General features: G+C 42.9%; 1 protein-coding gene and 1 long non-coding RNA gene across 11 annotated transcripts in view; both read right to left on the reverse strand.

Moving 5' to 3' along the window:
• Positions 1–7,123, reverse strand: part of NEMF (nuclear export mediator factor) — a 70,298-nt gene extending 63,175 nt beyond the window's left edge. For 8 of the 10 annotated variants that reach the window (XM_073997343.1, XM_073997341.1, XM_073997342.1 and 5 more), the window contains exons 1-4: positions 6,979–7,123; positions 6,098–6,166; positions 5,851–5,953; positions 418–543 (exon numbers count right to left, since the gene is read on the reverse strand). Coding sequence is in view for 7 of the 10 variants with exons in the window: in XM_005561197.5 (XP_005561254.1) it covers positions 418–543; positions 5,851–5,953; positions 6,098–6,166; positions 6,979–7,037 (357 nt within the window). In the remaining 3 variants the exon portion in view is untranslated. The remainder of the gene's footprint in view (positions 1–417; positions 544–5,850; positions 5,954–6,097; positions 6,167–6,978) is intronic. The other 2 variants (XM_045396374.3, XM_045396373.3) reach the window with 1 other exon arrangement.
• An 8,092-nt stretch (positions 7,124–15,215) lies between these two features.
• Positions 15,216–17,040, reverse strand: LOC102131817 (uncharacterized). Its single transcript, XR_006699543.3, has 3 exons — positions 16,347–17,040; positions 15,945–16,108; positions 15,216–15,443 (listed from the first exon to the last, which is right to left on the reverse strand). It is a non-coding gene; the product is annotated as an uncharacterized lncRNA (long non-coding RNA).
• Positions 17,041–18,372: the final 1,332 nt, after the last annotated feature.

The raw sequence follows: 18,372 nt of genomic DNA on the forward strand, positions 1-18,372 counted from the left end.
GTAAGAGTATATTAGATCCATTAGCATCTTACGGGACCAACGTTTACACGCAGTCTGTTGTTGACTGAAATATCATTATACATACAGCGCATCAGTGCATGACTGTATTTGACTATTTTCTGGTTGCATGGTATTAGTCCTGAAATGTCAAGTACCAAATACTTTACTTCTCAGATCTTCATCTCCTACATTTTCACAAGGCTATTTCTAAATGGCTAAAGTCTGCCTAAACTCAGACCTACAGATAAAATGAAGGTTATTACCGGAAAATTTTATTTTATTTGTGTGGCACCCATTTCCCAGAGTAGTAATAGCCTTTGACACAGAAAAAAATGTTCCCCACTCATGTTATATAGCACTATTGCAAAATGATTAATAATGAATTTTCCTTCACCAAATCCCACAAATTTAACTTACCCTATCATAGAGCTCAATGATTAAATGATAAGCAGCTTCATCACTTCCAAACTGAAAATCTACAATTCTATCCACACCAAGCTGTTTTGCACTGACTAATCTCCGACTCTTCAAATGTTTTCGGCACTAGTAAGAGAAAGAAAAAGGCATTCATTTAGTAAAAGTGAATTCCTAACCATTTGGTATTGGTTTATAAATAAGCTTCTTTTCATTATCATCAGGAATATCTAAAACATTGTAAATAATAGTATAGTCATAAAGTAAAAGAAACAAAAGAGGGAAAACATTATAAACACTGCTAACTCCAAAACGATGTTTTATTTGCATTTTTTTAAGACAGGGTCTTGCTCTGTCACCCAAACTGGAACCCAGTGGTGTGATCATGGCTCACTGCAGCCTTGACTTCCCTGGCTCAGGTGATCCTCCTGCATCAGCCTCCTAAGGATTGGGACCACAGGCACATGCCACTATCCCCAGCTAATTTTTTCATTATTTGCACAGACAGGGTCTCACTATGTTGCCCAGGCTAATCTCAAACTCCTGGGCACAAGCAATCCTCCTGCCTCGGCCTCTCAAAGTGCTGGGATTACAAGGGTAAGCCACTGAGCCAGGTCTTTATTTTCAACTTTTAAGTAGAGAATGACAGGCCTATAGCAAAATTTGTTTTGTTGCTTTATACCACTGCTAAATCCCTTGTTGTTGTCCTAATGACCTCACTCAAAGCCACCACCTTTATTTTATTTTGAGACAGTGTCTCGCTCTGTCACCTAGGCTGGAATGCAGTGGCACAATCTCAGCTCACTGCAACCTCCGCCTCCCAAGTTCACGCAATTCTCCTGCCTCAGCCTCCCGAGTAGCTGAAATGACATGTGTGTGCCACCACGCCTGGCTAATTTTTATATTTTCAGTAGAGACGGGGTTTTACCATGTTGCTCAGGCTGAAGCTCCAACTTCTGACCTTGTGATCTGCCCACCTCAGCCTCCTAAAGTGCTGGGATTACAGGCGTGAGCCACTGCGCCCACCAACCTTTATTTATGTATTTTTATTTATTTATTTATTTTTGGAGACGGAGTCTCACTTTGTCACCCAGGCTGGAGTACAGTGGCACAATCTCGGCTCACTGCAACTTCTGCCTCCTGGGTTCAAGCAATCCTCCTGCCTCAGCCTCCTAAGTAGTTGGGACTACAGGCACCCACTACCACACCCGGCTAATTTTCTGTATTTTAATAGAGATGGGGTTTCACCATGTTGCCCAGGCTGGTCTCGAACTCCTGAGCTCAGGCAAGCTGTTCGCCTCAGCCTCCCAAATTGTTAGGATTACAGGCGTGTGCCACCACGCCCGGTCCCTTTTTTTTTTTTTAAGTCTCTTTGATGACACTTCTAAGTATGCCAAATTTCCCTTTTGTGTGCTTCATTTATGTTCAAAATTAAATAATGGTTTCCACTAATCTTCTGCTTCCAATATATATCAACTATGGACCATGAGCTTATGGCTTATGGTATCCTGTAAATTAGTCCACTACCTTATATCCAGTTACCCCTACTAATTCTTCCTTTTTTTTTTCTTTTCTTTTTTCTTTTTAAGAGAGAGAGTCTTTGCCGGGAGCAGTGGCTCAGGCCTGTAATCCCAACACTCTGGGAGGCCGAGGTGGGTGGATCACTTGAGGTCAGGAGTTCAAGACTAGCCTGGCCAATATGGTGAAACCCCATTTCTACTAAAAATACAAAAATTAGCTGGGCATGCTGGCATATGCCTGTAATCCCAGCTACTCAGGAGGCTGAGGCAGAAGAATCGCTTGAACTCAGGAGGCGGAGATTGCAGTGAGCCGAGATGGCGCCATTGCACTCTAGCCTGTGCAACAGAGCGAGACTCTGTCTCAAAAACAAAACAAAACAAAACAAAAAAAAAACAAAGGACAGAGTCTCGCTCTATTGCCCAGGCAGGGCTCAAACTCCTGGACTCAAGCAATCCTCCCACCTTAGCCTCCCAAGCAGCTAGGATTACAAGTGCCCTGCCAATGTGCCCAGCTTATTCCTACAAACTTTACTAATATAACCCAAAGAGAATTTTCCTGGTATCGTCTCTAAGCTTTTGATTAACCTATTTCAATCCAATGTAATAACTCTCTCTCTTTATTAAATCCCCTTCCTCCTATCCCTGGACATAAGATTCTTTTTCTTATTAACAATTAAAATAATATCAGCATGTCAAACCCAAATACAATTTACTTGGCAATACCGATTCTTTTAGATTACATGTACCGTCTTTTTGTACAAATATTTAAGTATGTCATGGACTGGTAACAAGACTACTCTGTAGCCTCTAAAATATCTTACAATTGTTTCTAATTTTTTAATATAAAAGACCCCTTAGTCAAGACCAGTAAGAAAGAATGCTTTCTTCAACACTCAAATACAGTCTGGGCATGGTGGCTCACACCTGTAATTCCAGCACTTTGGGAGTCCAAGGCGGGTGGATCACGAGGCCAGGAGTTCAAGACCAGCCTGGCCAACATGGTGAAACCCCATCTCTACTAAAAATACAAAAATTAGCCAGGCATGATGGCACATGCCTGTAATCTCAGCTACTTGGGAAGTTGAGGCAGGAGAATCACTTGAACCCAGGAGACTGAGGTTGTAGTGAGCCAAGACCATGCCACTGCACTCCAGCCTGGCGACTGAGTAAGACTCCATCAAAAAAAAAAAAAAAAAGAAAGAAAAAAGAAAAAAGGACTTAACTACAAAACAAATTTTATGTAAGTTAATCTAAAACCACCTTTAAAAAAAAAAAATCCACTCTTTGACAAAGGCTGGAAAAAAAAAAGAAACACATAAATTCATTATTAAAATGCTAACATTTTCATAACTAAGAAGAGTTCTTCTCCAGATCTTATAGTTCAATAAAATGAGAATTAACTGAAATTCTCATTTTATGTACTTATATACTTAGGCAGAATAACTTCCTAGAATAAACAATCTGCTCCTCCTTAACTCAGTAGTTTTAAGAATGAACTATACTGATTTGATTAAACAGTAACCTACACGTAGGGATATCTTTAAATCCCTAAAGGAAAATCACAATCAGTTCTTCCAGAGTCCCTCAGTAATAATTTTATTCAAGAAAAATAAAGATAAAAGACATCATTGACAGGACAGAAGTTCACATAAAGGAACAGTAAAAAGGGGATTATTTATCATGGAGAGTACAGATGGACACACAGTACATATTTAAAGCTTGTTTCATTTCCCTATCAACAGCTTGGTGAAATCAACCTTCTGCTGTGTGCCACAAAGCTATAGCTGTCATCCCCAAATGTGAATACTGGAACAACCACTGGGATTTACCATATAATGGACATAACTCTACCTGTGCCATGCAACAGTAACAGCTCTTTGTTTTATTTATAAAGTGCTTAACATTGTCTGCTCCATTGAGGAAATCTTTTTATACATTTAGATTGACATGTACACCTAACCCATAGAATTCTAAGTATTTTTTAAAATGACTGACCTCCTATTAGTGTAGCCTCATTTGGAGATGTTTACACAATCCCAGTGTCCTATCTCACTGGCCTGTTACCTCAACCACAAAACTGAAATTGTATTTGTTTTCACATTCCACTGAGTTGTTAAACAACTTAAATGAAATACATAGTATTCATCTGCCTTTAAAAGTGCTACACAACACATAGCATTATTATTGTCATTATTATTAAGGACAGATCCCAAAAGAACTATTTTGGGTTACTATTAAATAAATTAAACTTTAATAATCTGAGAATTTTGTGAAAGCCCTTGTGATATGGGAACACTTACCTAATTTGTAATCCAAAACAGACTCTATAAATTGCTGGGGGGGTAAAGCTCTTCTCTGTAAAGCCTCTAATGAAATAACTCAATGCCATAACAGATACATTTCCAAAGTAAGGAGTAGAGCAAGAAGGAAATGAACAAGTATAGAATTCTAATATGCGTCAGGTATTGTTTCAGGTCTTTTTTTTTTTTTGAGACAGAGTCTCACTCTGTCGCCCAGGCTGGAGTGAAACAGTGTGACCTTGGCTCACTGCAACCTCTACCTCCCAGGTTCAAGTGGTTCTCCTGCCCCAGCCTCCCAAGTAGCTGGAATTACAGGTGTGTGCCACCACGCCTGGCTAATGTTGTATTTTTAGTAGAGACAGGGTTTCAACATGTTGGCTGGGCTGGCCTTGAACTTCTGACCTCAAGTGATCCACCTGCCTCAGCCTCCCAAAGTGTTGGGATTACAGGCATGAGCCACCGTGCTCGGCCTGTTTTAGGTGTTTTATATGTCATTTCAATTAATCCAATAATTTCATGAGGGAGCTACAATCCACATTTTACATTTAAAGAAACCAAGTTCCAAGAGGTTAATTAACTTTTCCAGGTTATAAAATTACTTTCTGACAAAGCCATTAATTCAAAGTTAAGTATATCTGACTCAAAAGTCTTGCGTACCACATGAATTTTCAATCTATATGTTACATCAATAAAAGAATGGGTAGCATGCCCACACATGTAAAAATCTGTTTTAATAGAAAAAACAAAAGAGGAAAGTAAAAAGACTTAGTAACATATTAATGATAGTGAGTGTTCCAAAAAAAAAAAAAAAAAACCCTGGGTAGAGGAATACGATTCACAAAAGTAAGCTCTGGAAGATAAGACTAGGAAAAAAAGGTGGGGCAGGGAGGAGGAAGAACACAGAAAGCCAAGAATGTTAGGCTATAGAATATGGATTTAGAAATTAGGAAACCATAAAAGATAACTAATGAAAATTATACTTTAAAAAAATTAATGTTGGGCCAGGCGTGGTGGCTCATGCCTGTAATTCCAGCACTTCAGGAGGCTGAGGTGGGCGGATCACCTGAGGTCAGGAGTTCGAGATCAGACTGGCCAACATGGTGAAACCCCATCTCTACTAAAAATACAGAAATTAGCCGGGCCTACTGGCATGCACCTGTAATCCCAGCTACTCAGGAGGCTGAGGCAGGAGAATCACTTGAACCTGGGAGGCAGAGGTTGCAGTGAGCCAAGACTGTGCCACCGCACTCCAGCCTGGGTGACAGAGCGAGACTCCGTCTCAAAAAAACAAACAAACAAAAACAAAACATTAACGTTGGTCTAATTTAGAATTGTTTTGACGCGGAAAAGTGGACTACAGTTAAGGAACTGTAAGGCTGAATGTGATAAAAGTTTGAACTCTAATAGTGACTGTGGAAACAAGATCTGGAGCAGAACAGGATGTGAAAGGTAATGGGGAGAAGTCAACCAATAAATATTCACTTTATTCAACCCATTATCTGTCAACCACTCCCTTTACCTTCATTTCATCTGCACTTTATTCGTAACAGTGAAGGAAACCCCAATTAAAAACTTTGAGCAATCTTAAAATTTAGCTTCAAGTGTAACAAGTTTACCTTCATGGCAAAACTAGACGGCATCATATTCTTAGGCCACTCAAATTCTGTTGTATGAATTCGTATGCCAGATTCAAGTAAAAGTGTAGCTTTAAAGTCTGGCCTGTAGAAGAAAAAAGTCAAATTTTTCTTCAGGGTATACGCCAAAGCTAACTGAAACAAGACTTAAAATGTAGGTAAAAAAAAAAAAATCAGTAATCTCACACTTAATCGCCAAAGAGAAAATAAGCCTATAAAATGTTCTTACTTTTGAAGACGAATAAGGTATGTCTTATTATCCACATCATAAACATTGTTTACTCTCATTCCTAGCAAGCTGCAAAGATAAAGGAAACATGTAACATACCACACTATTGTTTGAAACATAAAACTACACATAATTTAATAAAAGCTTCCAAAGAGCGGATCTCAGTCTCTAAGGATACGGAGTCAGCCGGGGAGCAGAGTCTGAAAGCCATCTGGGCATTCAGCTCAAAGCTTAAGAGTAACGATTTTAAAACAAAAGTGGTCTATCAGCTCTAGGAACACCACACTATAGCTTGCGTCTTCCAAATGACCCAATTCTGGGAGAGAAATACAGTGAAATATAATCCAATTAATTTATTACAAGGGAGAAAAAAAAGATAAGAGGGCCTCGAAAACATGACAAAGCTCACACGGCTGAATAATAGAATCCAGACTAGAATCCAGATCTCAGTCCAAATCTGCTCAACCCAGCTAAAACGGCGATGTTCTCTCTCTTTTGGGTGAGGGGCGGGAGGTGTTCAAGAAACCAAGCCTCCAGTCTGGAAACCTCTGGAGCAAACGACCACTCTGGCGTCTCACGTTTTACCAAACGTTTCCTGCCCGACCCGGACAACCCAGGCCAACAATGCAAGAACGTCGCGCTAGTGGGGCAAGCCAGAGAGCTGGAAGGACGCGGGGGACGGGGCACGAGGTGCCTGGGACCCCCAGGGTATCCTAAGGGCCAAAGGAAATACACCACACGCCTGCCCACTCAGGCCTAGACAGGTCCACAGACGCACTAAGAAATAAGGAAACACATCAAGCTGGTCTGTTTGCGCCATGGGACCCCGGCCTCTGCCTCCTGCAATCCCCGCACGAGCCTGGTCACTTAGGGGACTGTACCTAGCGTTCAGCTCCGCGAGTACGGCGCGGAGGTCAATGGTGCTAAAGCGGGTCTTCATGGCGAGGTCCGAGGGTCACTACCGCAATTTCCTCTACTGCCCGGCCGGACTCGACACCGCTTCTCTTCCGCGCAGGCGCACTTGGCGGAGATCTACGGCCGCGCAGAAGACCCAATATTCCTTGAGGCGAACGTATTTGTGTCCCTTTTCTGAAGATTTCTATTGTCAAGTTGTAGTTGACTCTCTTCATTATACCAAAACAATTCGAATAAAGATCCAAACTGTTCTCCTGAAACTGTGCATTCCTTCCTGGAACCCTCACGGGCCAGTCTGGTTACCTTGCCCCCTTGTGTTTCGGGCTCAAGCCAGCCTTCATAGTGACCCCTGCTGGTCGAAACAATTTTCGAGACAATTAACAGGAGTATTTCCCCACAGGCGGGCTGTAGGGCTCAGTGCAGAAGAGCAAGGACCCCTTCCTGCGCGCTTACTTTGACATAAGATTTTGAAATGTAACGAAACGGAACCGCTTCGGTCCTTCTAAGATTATCCTCAACTATCAAGGCGAACTCTCAAAACGGAGTTCCTATTTTGATGGGTCCTGCTCTCCGAAGGGGCATTCTGCAGTTGTTTACAGTATTCTCTTCAAACCTCGGTCTTGGTACCCCTGAGACGCAGCGCAGTACCTGGTATACAACCGGTGCTCCATAAACACTTGGCAACATGAATATGCAAGTGTTTAGCTAGATAATGGTGAATACGATAAAAATAAAAATAAGATTCCCAACGGGAGTGGGGTGGGAGGGGGGATTCACAGTGTAGTGAGGAAAATAATCTTGTAAGAATGTAAATTTTGCATTTATTTTGTCTTAGGATAGATGTATGGGAAGAAAGGATACTTTATAAGGTGAGAACTCAAAAGAGGCAGGGTCTCACTATGTTGCCCAGGCTGGAGTGCAGTGGCTATTCACAGGCGCGATCCCACTACTGATCAGCACGGGAGTTTTGACCTGCTCCGTTTCCGACCTGGGCCGGTTCACCCCTCCTTAGGCAACCTGGTGGTCCCCCGCTCCCGGGAGGTCACCATATTGATGCCGAACTTAGTGCGGACACCCGATCGGCATAGCGCACTACAGCCCAGAACTCCTGAACTCAAGGGATCCTCAAGCCTCAGCCTCCCGAGTAGCTGGGACTACAGGCACGCGCCACCGCGCCCGGCGCTTGGCGTCGCTGCAAAGAGCTGCCCTCTAGAGGCTTGCAGGTTACACACGGTAGCAACCAGAATTCCTACCACCAGAAGGCGACTCTAAACAGAAAGGGCGCCGCTGCTATTTCAGAACTGGTACCAGAGGATGCAAAAATGACTATAGCACATACTGCACAGCATTACTGTCATACGGTACAGTAAACCATACAGAATGGCCCAAAATATGAAAGCATTGGCGAGAATGTGGAGAAAAGGGAACTTTTGTATGCTGCTGATGGGAATGTAAATTAGTAGAGCCATTGTACAAAACAGTATGAAGGCTCCTCACAAAATTAGGAAAAGAATTACCATGTGATCTAGCAACAAAATCACTATCCTGAAGATACATGTTCATGTTCATTGCAGCTTTATTCACAATAGTCAGGATATAGGGATAATCTACTTTTCATCAATGGATGAACGGATAATGAGTGCAAATATATATGTACACACACACACATACATACTGTGGAATATTATTCAGTTTTTTAAAAAGAAATAAATCTTGCTGTTTGCAACTGGCATGGATTTAACAACATGGATGAATCTGGATGACATTATGCTAAGTGAAATAAGCCAGACACAAAAAGAAAAATACTGCATGATCTCACTTATACGTGGAATCTAGAAGTTTCTCATAGAAACAGAGAGTAGAAATGTGGTTTCCAGCACTTGGGAGGTGGGGGAAATGGGAAGATACTGGTCAAAATGCACAAACTTTCGGTTATAAGTGGAATAAGTTCTAGAGACTTAATGTACAACTTGCTGATTATAGTTCATAGTAATGTATTTTATGCTTGAAATTTGCACGGGATCAGAAAACCAACTACCGTATGTTCTCACTTATAAATGGGAGCTGAATGATGAGAACACATGGACCCATGGAAGGGGAACAGCACACACTGGGGCTTATCAGAGGGTGGAGAATGGGAGGAGGGAGAGGGTCAGCAAAAATAACTAATGGGTACTAGGTTTAATACCTGGTGATGAAATAACCTGTAAAACAAACCCCATGACACAAATTTACCTATATAACAAACCTGCACATATAACCCATGAACTTAAAATAAAAGTTAAATTAAAATAAAAAACAGAAATTTGCTAAGAAAGTGGATCTCAAATACACACATGCAAATTGTGAGGTTATGGATGTGTTAATTGGCTTGATTGCAGTAATCATCTCACAGTGTATACATACATCAAAACATCACATGGCTGGGCTGGGTGGCTCACACCTATAATTCCAACACCTTGGGAGGCCAAGGCTGGCAGATGGCTTGAGCCCAGAAGACCAGCCCAGACAACAAAGTGAGGCCCCCTGATCGATCTCTACAAAAAAATAACAAAATTAGCCGGGCGTGATGACATGTACCTATGGTCCCAGCTACATGGGAGGCTGAGATAGGAGGATCCCTTCAGTCCAGGAGGTCAAGGCATGGTGGCCATAATTGTGCCACCACACTGCAGCAGGTGCCTCAGAGTAACACCCTGTCAAAAAAAAAAAAAAAAAAAAAAAAAAAGGCCAGGTGCAGTAGCTCACACCTGTAATCCCAGCACTTTGGGAGGCTGAGTTGGGTGTATCACCTGAGGTCAGGAGTTCGAGATCAACCTGGTCAACATGGTGAAACCCCATCTCTACTAAAAATACAAAAATTAGCCGGGTGTGGTGGCAGGCGTCTGTAATCCCAGCTACTTGGGAAGCCGAGGCAGGAGAATCACTTGAACCCAGGAGGTGGAGGCTGCAATGAGCTGAGACTGTGCCATTGTACTCTAGCCTGGGCAACAAGAGGGAAATCCTGTCTCAAAAAAAAAAAAATCAAATATGCACTTCAAATATATGGAAATTTTATTTGTTGCCATAATTCATTTTACACTGCTATAACAGAACACCACAAACTGAGTAATTTATAAAGAACATAAATTTATTGCCTCACAGTTCTGGAGACTAGGAAGTCCAAGATCAAAGGACTGGCATTTTGAAAGGGTTTTCTTGGTGTTACATCCCATGGTGGAATGGCAACGAGAGAATGAGAGAGACAAGAGGACCAAACTCATCCTTTTATAAGGAAACCATTCCCATTTATTTTTTCAGTAGCCCTAAATTGAGCCCCAGGCACTGTTCCTTTTATAAGGAAACCATTCCCATTTATTTTTTCAGTACCCCTAAACTGAGCCCCAGGCACTGTCTTATATAAGATATTTTAGTCTCTCATAAGCTTAGCATTAATTGATTGTTTGACCTCATCAATAGACATCTGGGATCTAGAATGAGAGATGGGATTTTTCAGTCCTATGCTTATGTAGTAAATCAGAGATAGAATACTTTGTTGTGTACTGGTGAATCTTTTTTTCCCAGAAAGATATACAAATTGACCAAACAGAATAGTGAAATTCAATTGAAACCATGTAATGCAAGAAATAGTTGTGGTTCTTCTGGGTAAAAATAATGCTAAATTTATTGTTTATAAGCCCATGGGTTAAAGAAAGTACTAATGAGAACATTTTAGGGTAATGGATTAAATCTTCATATAAGGAAGAACTTTTTAGTAGTCAAGACTGTTCAAATACTATTTAGGGATATATTCAGGCATTAAAACCATTAAGAGTAATGAGCTAATGCCACGAAGTCAGAATAGTGGTTATTTCTAAGAGGGAAGGTATTTGGGTATTGGTTTCTGGGATGCAGGCAAAGTTCTATTTCTAGATGCCAATTATATAGTTTCTCACTTTATAAATTCCTTAAACTTACATTTTGTGTATGTCTTATGCACAGTTTCATATGTACGACGCAGCTTACAAAGTTTAAAAAACAAAACAGCCAGGGGCAGTGGCTCACACCTGTAATCCCAGCCTTTTAGGAGACTGAGGCGGGTAAACCACTTGAGCCCAGGAGTTTGAAACCAGCCTATGCAACATGTTGAAATCCAATCTCTACAAAAAATATAAGAAACTAGCCAGACGTGGTGGCATGCACCTGTAGTCCCAGCTACCAGGGAGGCTGAGGTGAGAGGATCACCTGAGCCCAGGAGGTTGAGGCTGCAGTGAGCTGTGAGTATGCCATTGCACTCCAGCCTGGGTGACTGAGTGAGACCCTGTCTCAAACAAAACAAAACAAATTAAATTTTAAAAGGAAATTAAAGAGCCTGGGCATGGTGGCTCACACCTGTAATCCCAGCAATTTGGGAGGCTGAGGCAGGCGCAGATCACCTGAGATCAGGAGTTCGAGACTACCCTGGAAAACATGGTGAAACCCCGCCTCTACTAAAAATACAAAAATTAGCCAGGTGTGGTGGCGCATGCCTGTAATTCCAGCTACTGGGGAAGCTTAGGCAGGAGAATCATTTGAACCTGGGAGGTGGAGGTTGCAGTGAGTCAAGATCACAACATGTGAATGAAGTTATCTTGGGCCCTACAAATTAGACCAGCCACCAGCTGAATACCACAATCAACTTCACTTGGAGCATAAGAATTGTTCAGCAGAGCTTTGCTCCAAATTCCTGACCCTCAAAGTCATGAAACCTAATAAAACCTAGTTGTATTTTCAAACTACTAAATGTTGGAGTAGTTTGTTACATGCAATAAATTACACAAAAATAGGCAGATTTAGGCAAATACATTGAAAAAGAAAGTAAGGGCCGAGGCGAGGTGGCTCAAGCCTGTAATCCCAGCACTTTGGGAGGCCGAGGTGGGTGGATCACAAGGCCTGGAGTTCAAGACAAGCCTGGCCAAGATGGTGAAACCCCGTCTCTGCTTATAAAAATACAAAAATTAGCCGGGCGTGGTGGCAGGTGCCTATAATCCATTACTCGGGAGGCTGAGGCAGGAGAATTGCTTGAACCCAGGAGGCGGAGGTTGTAGTGAGCCGAGATTGCTGCACTCTAGCCTGGGTGACACAGAAAGACCCCATCTCAAAAAAAAAAAAAAGAAAAGAAGAGTTCTGCTAAATTAAATTTGGCCTAAGGCTGCTGCTGTACCTTGAGTCCCTCAAGACTGAACAACAATCCAATTTGGTACGTAAACAAATCGAAAGCTTACGAGTATATTCTTGTAACATATAGCTGTCTCAGCCATCACAGCTGCCCAGCTTCAGCTAATCATAGGCTGCTAATTGAGCCAACCATGTCCAAATAAGGCAAACACTGAGCTGTAACCAATCAAGCTGTTTCAGTATCTCACTTCCCTTCTCTATCTGTGAATATTCTCTGCCCACAATGTGGAACTCTCTGAATCTCTTCTGGTTCTGAGTGCTGTCCTGTTCATGAATCATTCTTTGCTCAAAAAAACTCTGAAAAATTTAATTTGTCTGAATTTTTTTTTTTAACATTTCTCATATTACTAGTAAACAAATTTAAGCTGGGCATGGTGGTATGTGCGTATAGTTCTAATTGCTTGGAAGGCTGTGGCAAAAGGCTTGAGCCCAGGAGTGAGGCGGCAGTGAGCTATGATATATGATCACGCCACTGCAACGCAGCCTGGTGATGGAGCGAGACCCCATCTTTAAAAAAAAAAAAAAAAATTAGAGTTTTAGAATAAGAAAACATTGTTTTGGACAAAGAATGTTATTTTTATTGATTGACTGATTGATATATATTTTTGAGACAGAGTCTCACTCTGTCACCCAGACTGGAGTGCAATGGCACAATCTCGGCTCACTGCAACCTCCACCTCCCAGGTCCAAGTAATTATCCTGCTTCAGCCTCCTGAGTAGCTGGGATTACAGGCGCACACCACCACGCCCAGCTAATTTTTGTATTTTTAGTAGGGACGGGATTTCGCCATGTTGGTCAGGCTGGTCTCAAACTCCTGACCTCGTGATCCGCCTGCCTCGGCTTCCCAAAGTGCTGGGATTACAGGTGTGAGCCACTGCGCCTGGCCTAGGAATGTTATTTTTAAATCAGTGAAGTATGTACTCTAAAAGATAAAAGTCATAAACATTTATGTGAATATTTATATGCTCTTGCCATGGGTGAGACCCTTCAAAGCAAAACACTAAAAGCAGAAAACATAAATGATTAGATTAACAGATCTGAATACATTCAAGATGTGTGTGTGTGGTTTTTTTTTGAGACCGAGTTTCACTCTTATTGCCCAGGCTGAAGCACAATGGCTCACTCTTGGCTCACCTCAGCCTCTGCCTCCCGGGTTCAAGCAATTCTCCTGCCTCAGCCTCCTGAGTAGCTGGGATTATAGGCATGCACCACCACACCCGGCTAATTTTGTATTTTTGGTAGAGACGGGGGTTTCTCCATGTTGGTCAGTCTGGTCTTGAACTCCCGACCTCAGGTGATCTGCCCGCCTTGGCCTCCCAAATTGTTAGGATTACAGGCCTGAGCCACTGTGCCCAGCCCATAAAAGTTTAAAGTCATTGTATATCAAAATATTCCACCATAACCCTAATCTTAACCCTAAACATAATTAAAAACTTAAAAGTGTAGTATACACACACACACACACACACACACACACACACACACGGAAAAATATATCAATGTGAAAATGCGTTGAACTTAAAAGTTTTTATTTATTTATTTATTTTTTAAGTACAAGTACATTAAACAAGACAGTTACGGCCGGGCGCGGTGGCTCAAGCCTGTAATCCCAGCACTTTAGGAGGCCGAGATGGGCAGATCATGAGGTCAGGAGATCAAGACCATCCTGGCTAACACGGTGAAACCCTATCTCTACTAAAAAATACAAAAAACTGGCCAGGTGAGGTGGCGGGCGCCTGTATCCCAGCTACTCGGGAGGCTGAGGCAGGAAAATGGCCTAAACCTGGGAGGTGGAGCTTGCAGTGAGCTGAGATCCGGCCAGTGCACTCCAGCCTGGGCAACAGAGTGAGACTCCGTCTCAAAAAAGAAAAAAAAGAAAAAAGAAGACAGTTACTGGCTGGGCACAGGTTGAGGGGTTGAGGCAGGCGCATCACTTGAGCTCAGGAGTTCAAGAAGACAATTACTGAAAGGATACCTTTCTGACCTCTCAGAGTTTTGTCAGGCATAGACTGAGCTTGATTCCCCCCATGTATTACTGTCCTATTCTGTGATAATTTGCTGTATCAAATTACCACAAATTTAGAGGCTTAAACAACATAAATGTATTACTATTATTTTTGAGATGGGGTCTCACTCTGTCCTCCTGGCTGGAATGCAGTGGGACACTAATGACTCACTGCAGTCTCAATCTCCTGCGCTCAGGCAATCCTCCCACCTCAGCCTCCCTGGTAGATGAGACTACAGGCACACACTTTCACACATGGTTAATTTTCATATTTTTTGTAGAGACAGGATTTCACCATGTTGTGCAGGCTGCTCTCCAACTCCTGAGCTCAAGCAATCCACCTGCCTTGGCCTCTCAAAGTGCTGGGAATTACAGGTGTGAGCCACTGCACCCAGCCAAATTTATTATTTAAGAGTTCTGGAGATCAGAAGTACCAAATGGGTGAGTAGGGCTGCATTCCTTCTGGAAGCTCTTGAAGAGAATCCCTTCCCTTGCCTTTTCCAGCTTCAGGGGGGCTGTCCACATTCCTTGGTTAGGTAGCACATAGATATCATTGGGGAGGGGGTCATTATGCTGCCTATCACACCTCAGTTCCACAAAGCTGAGTTATCCCAGAGGTCATAGAAGAAACTCAGGAAGTAGGAACCCCAGGACTAATACAGGCAGCTACTCAAAAGCAGTTCTTACATCCATAGCTAAGTCATTCTGGGTCCAATTCAAGGATCCATTTAGTGAAAAACAAAAGAGATACAAAAATTAGCCGGGTGTGGTAGTGTGTGCCTGTAATCCCAGCCACTCGGGAGGCTTGAGGCAGGAGAATCGCTTAAACTCAGGAGGCAGAGGTTGCAGTGAGCGGAGATGGCTCCACAGAACTCCAGTCTGGGCGACAGAGCAAGACTCTGTCTCAAAAAAGAAAAGAAAAGAAAAAAAAAATATATATATATATATATATATGCCAAAATTATTTTGCTTCTTATTTTAAGGTTGGTGAGAAGGTAAAGTTGTTTTTTTTTTTTTTTTAAATAGCATCTCTAGCTATTTTCATTTAGTAAAAATGCATTCATTTGGAGGTGATTTTTTTAATTCTTGAAAAGTTGTCCTCTAGAACTGGAATAAGACTTATTCCACGTGGTTGCAGAGGGCAGACCCAGAAGCAGCCATGGGGGAGATATCTGCTCGATTCAAACAGGATCTTCTCTGACAGTTGTCCTTGTTCAAAATGCAGTGAACTACCTCAAAATAAATATATAAATAAAAATTTAAAAAAAGGAATACAATTAGCTTTATACACAATTGAGTACAATGTTTCTTTCCTCTTTCATTTTATAGATAGTGAGGAAAATCTGTGTTTAGTACTTAGAGTCTTTAAACTCCCAATAGATTATCAGATTAATGTTAAGAGTGATGTGAATGCTTAACCAATTTCCACTGGCCCTAAAACGCCTGAATTTAACAGTAAGTCCTCCAAAACTGTTATTTCATATAGATGAAATTTCTAATCACAGACCACCAAGAACTTTTGAAAAATTTAAAGGCTGTCTTCTTTCATAGCGTATTCACTTATTTCTTTTTTAAAAATGAAGCATGATTATGAGACATGCTCAACACAGCTCAGTGGAGGATGCAGAGGTTTTTGCTCTCTTTAACACTGGGTTCAAGACCCAGGCCGTCGGGCGCGTTCTTTAAACTCCCTTTGCTTCAATTACTTTTCGGAGTCTAGGTGCCGTTACCTTTTGGCAATCCGACGGAGAGCGAAGCGAGCAGGGAGACAAGGTGATGCATTCTGCCACGCTGGCCCCTCACCTCTGTCATCACAGGATGTTATGGGTTCCTCTGAGACGAGTTTTTCCCTTATAAGGAGGCAGTAGTGGGGTTCCTCGTCGGAAAGTTAGCCCTGCTTGTAGGAAAGTAGAACGAAAGATTTGTGTGAAAGACTAGATCAGCCCGTCTTTGGTCGATAGCATTCTAAAGCAAAAACCTTGACAGGACAGAGGTGAAAGAAGGTGACATCCGTGACAGGAGGTAGGGAGGGAAGCTCAGGTCAGCTCAGTGCAGGGGAATAGTGTTGGTAACTGCAAGCACCATCCTGGACCGCCGTGGGAATATCTTGGAAATTCTTAAAGAGAACGTACTTTTTGCTCTCTGTGGTCCGGCGGCCATTTTTTCCGACTGGCTGTGGGTAAACGAGCAGCCCCTGTTGGCTCCGAGAGTAATAACAGCTTTTCGCAGAGACGTTTTGAAGATGCGCCGGTAGGGGGCAGCGATGAGGTGGTTGCAAGTCCCCGAGCATCCCGTCAACTGGTGGGTTTTAACGCTAAAGGAAACGTAAAATAGTGGATAAATAGAAGCGTGGAGAGAGAAATCCGACTATAAACCTCAGTAATATCTCTCCGTATATTTTTGTCTTTAGAGGAAGACTGGGTTCGTCTTTAAATGCGCTCATTAGTATGCTTCTTAATACGTATGGAAGCAAACTTCTTGACACTATCCACTTACAAAGGTACCCTTAGTGAGCGAGGAGGGCAAAAGAGACAGGGTCTCGCTATGTTGCCCAGGCTGGAGTGCAGTGGCTATTCACAGGCGCGATCCCACTACTGATCAGCACGGGAGTTTTGACCTGCTCCGTTTCCGACCTGGGCCGGTTCACCCCTCCTTAGGCAACCTGGTGGTCCCCCGCTCCCGGGAGGTCACCATATTGATGCCGAACTTAGTGCGGACACCCGATCGGCATAGCGCACTACAGCCCAGAACTCCTGGGCTCAAGCGATCCTCCCACCTCAGCCTCCCTAGTAGCTGGGACTACAGGCACGCGCCACCGCGCCCGGCGGTTGGAAACGCTGCGAAAAGCTACTAGAAGCTGCACTGCGGTGACGTCATCGGGGGAGGGGTTGAAGGGGGCCCAAGCCCGGCGACGTAGCTTGGACACACCCACACTGGGCGGTCTGGAGGCTACGATAGTGTGGCGTCATCTGAGCTGGCGAGCCGTTAAGCCTTACAGGGTTGGGACCCCGGAAGCTACAGGCGCAGTTGCTGCCACGGCTCACGGTGTTTTGATCCGAATACCGCGTTCCTGCTTAAAAGAAATTGGTCAGTATGCGCTTAATGCTCATAGTGTGGCGTCCGGACACGCAGCGACAGAAAGAAAAACGCAATAACCTGGTCCCTCAGCGTTGCTTGCTTCAGCAGGCCTTAAATATATGCTTCATCTTTTGGGGGGCGTTACTTAAGGGGCAACCATTTGGCTCGAAATCTTCCATTATTTTCAGCAAGCATTTAGGAGGTGACTGCATTATAAGGAGAATAACCCACAGTAGCAGAGGTTGGGAGTCTGCATGGTGCCGAGGCCAGCTCAGTCTTCACTATTTGAATGAAGGAAGCCTGGGGCAACTTTTGTTTTCTCTGCCCTGCATGTTAGTTGCCCGTTGTTTTTGGAGAAAAAACTAGTATCGGGTATATTGGTGGAAAAATTTGGATTTGGCAGCCCGAAGTCTTTTTTGAGACAAACTTAGGAAGGGATAGAGAGGAGGAAAGAAAAAATTTTCGACTATAGTAGATCTGCAAAAGCAGACCTTCTATTAGTTCTCTATAGTCTTTCCCTCACCCCCTACCCCTTGTCTCCTAAAAACCAGTCTAGACTTTCCCCTCCACCTCCGTCCTTGTAGCAGATAACTTTGCTCCCTCCTTCATGGATAAATTGAAGGCCATCAGACAAAAATTTTTCAATTCCTTGCTACTCTCCCCGCTCTAAATTTATCTTTACAGCTTCAGAGAAGAGCACCCTTCTGTTTTCCCCTCCTACCTCAAACCCAATAGGTCAAAATTCTTCCATCAATCATTTTCACCCATCCTATCTCTCTCTTTCACTTAATACAGATTCCAAGCCGCGTTTCTTCTTTAAAAAAACGCCTTTGACCTTGCCTGTCTTTCTAAATGAAATCTGTTTTCATGGCTGCACTTCTTCAAACCATGTTCAACAATAACTACATTCGCTTCTTAACCTTCTGTCGTCAGTCCATAGCCCACCAATCCACTGAAACTATTCTAGCTAAGGCTGCAATACCCAAGCCTCCTAACTGGCAGCTCTAAGGAACCCTTTCTGACTTGGCTGACATAATTTACCACCAATCTCTGTCACTTGTGACTGCTATTTCCTCCCTG

The sequence above is a fragment of the Macaca fascicularis genome, chromosome 7, assembly GCF_037993035.2.
Source record: "Macaca fascicularis isolate 582-1 chromosome 7, T2T-MFA8v1.1".
Lineage (NCBI taxonomy): Eukaryota > Metazoa > Chordata > Mammalia > Primates > Cercopithecidae > Macaca > Macaca fascicularis.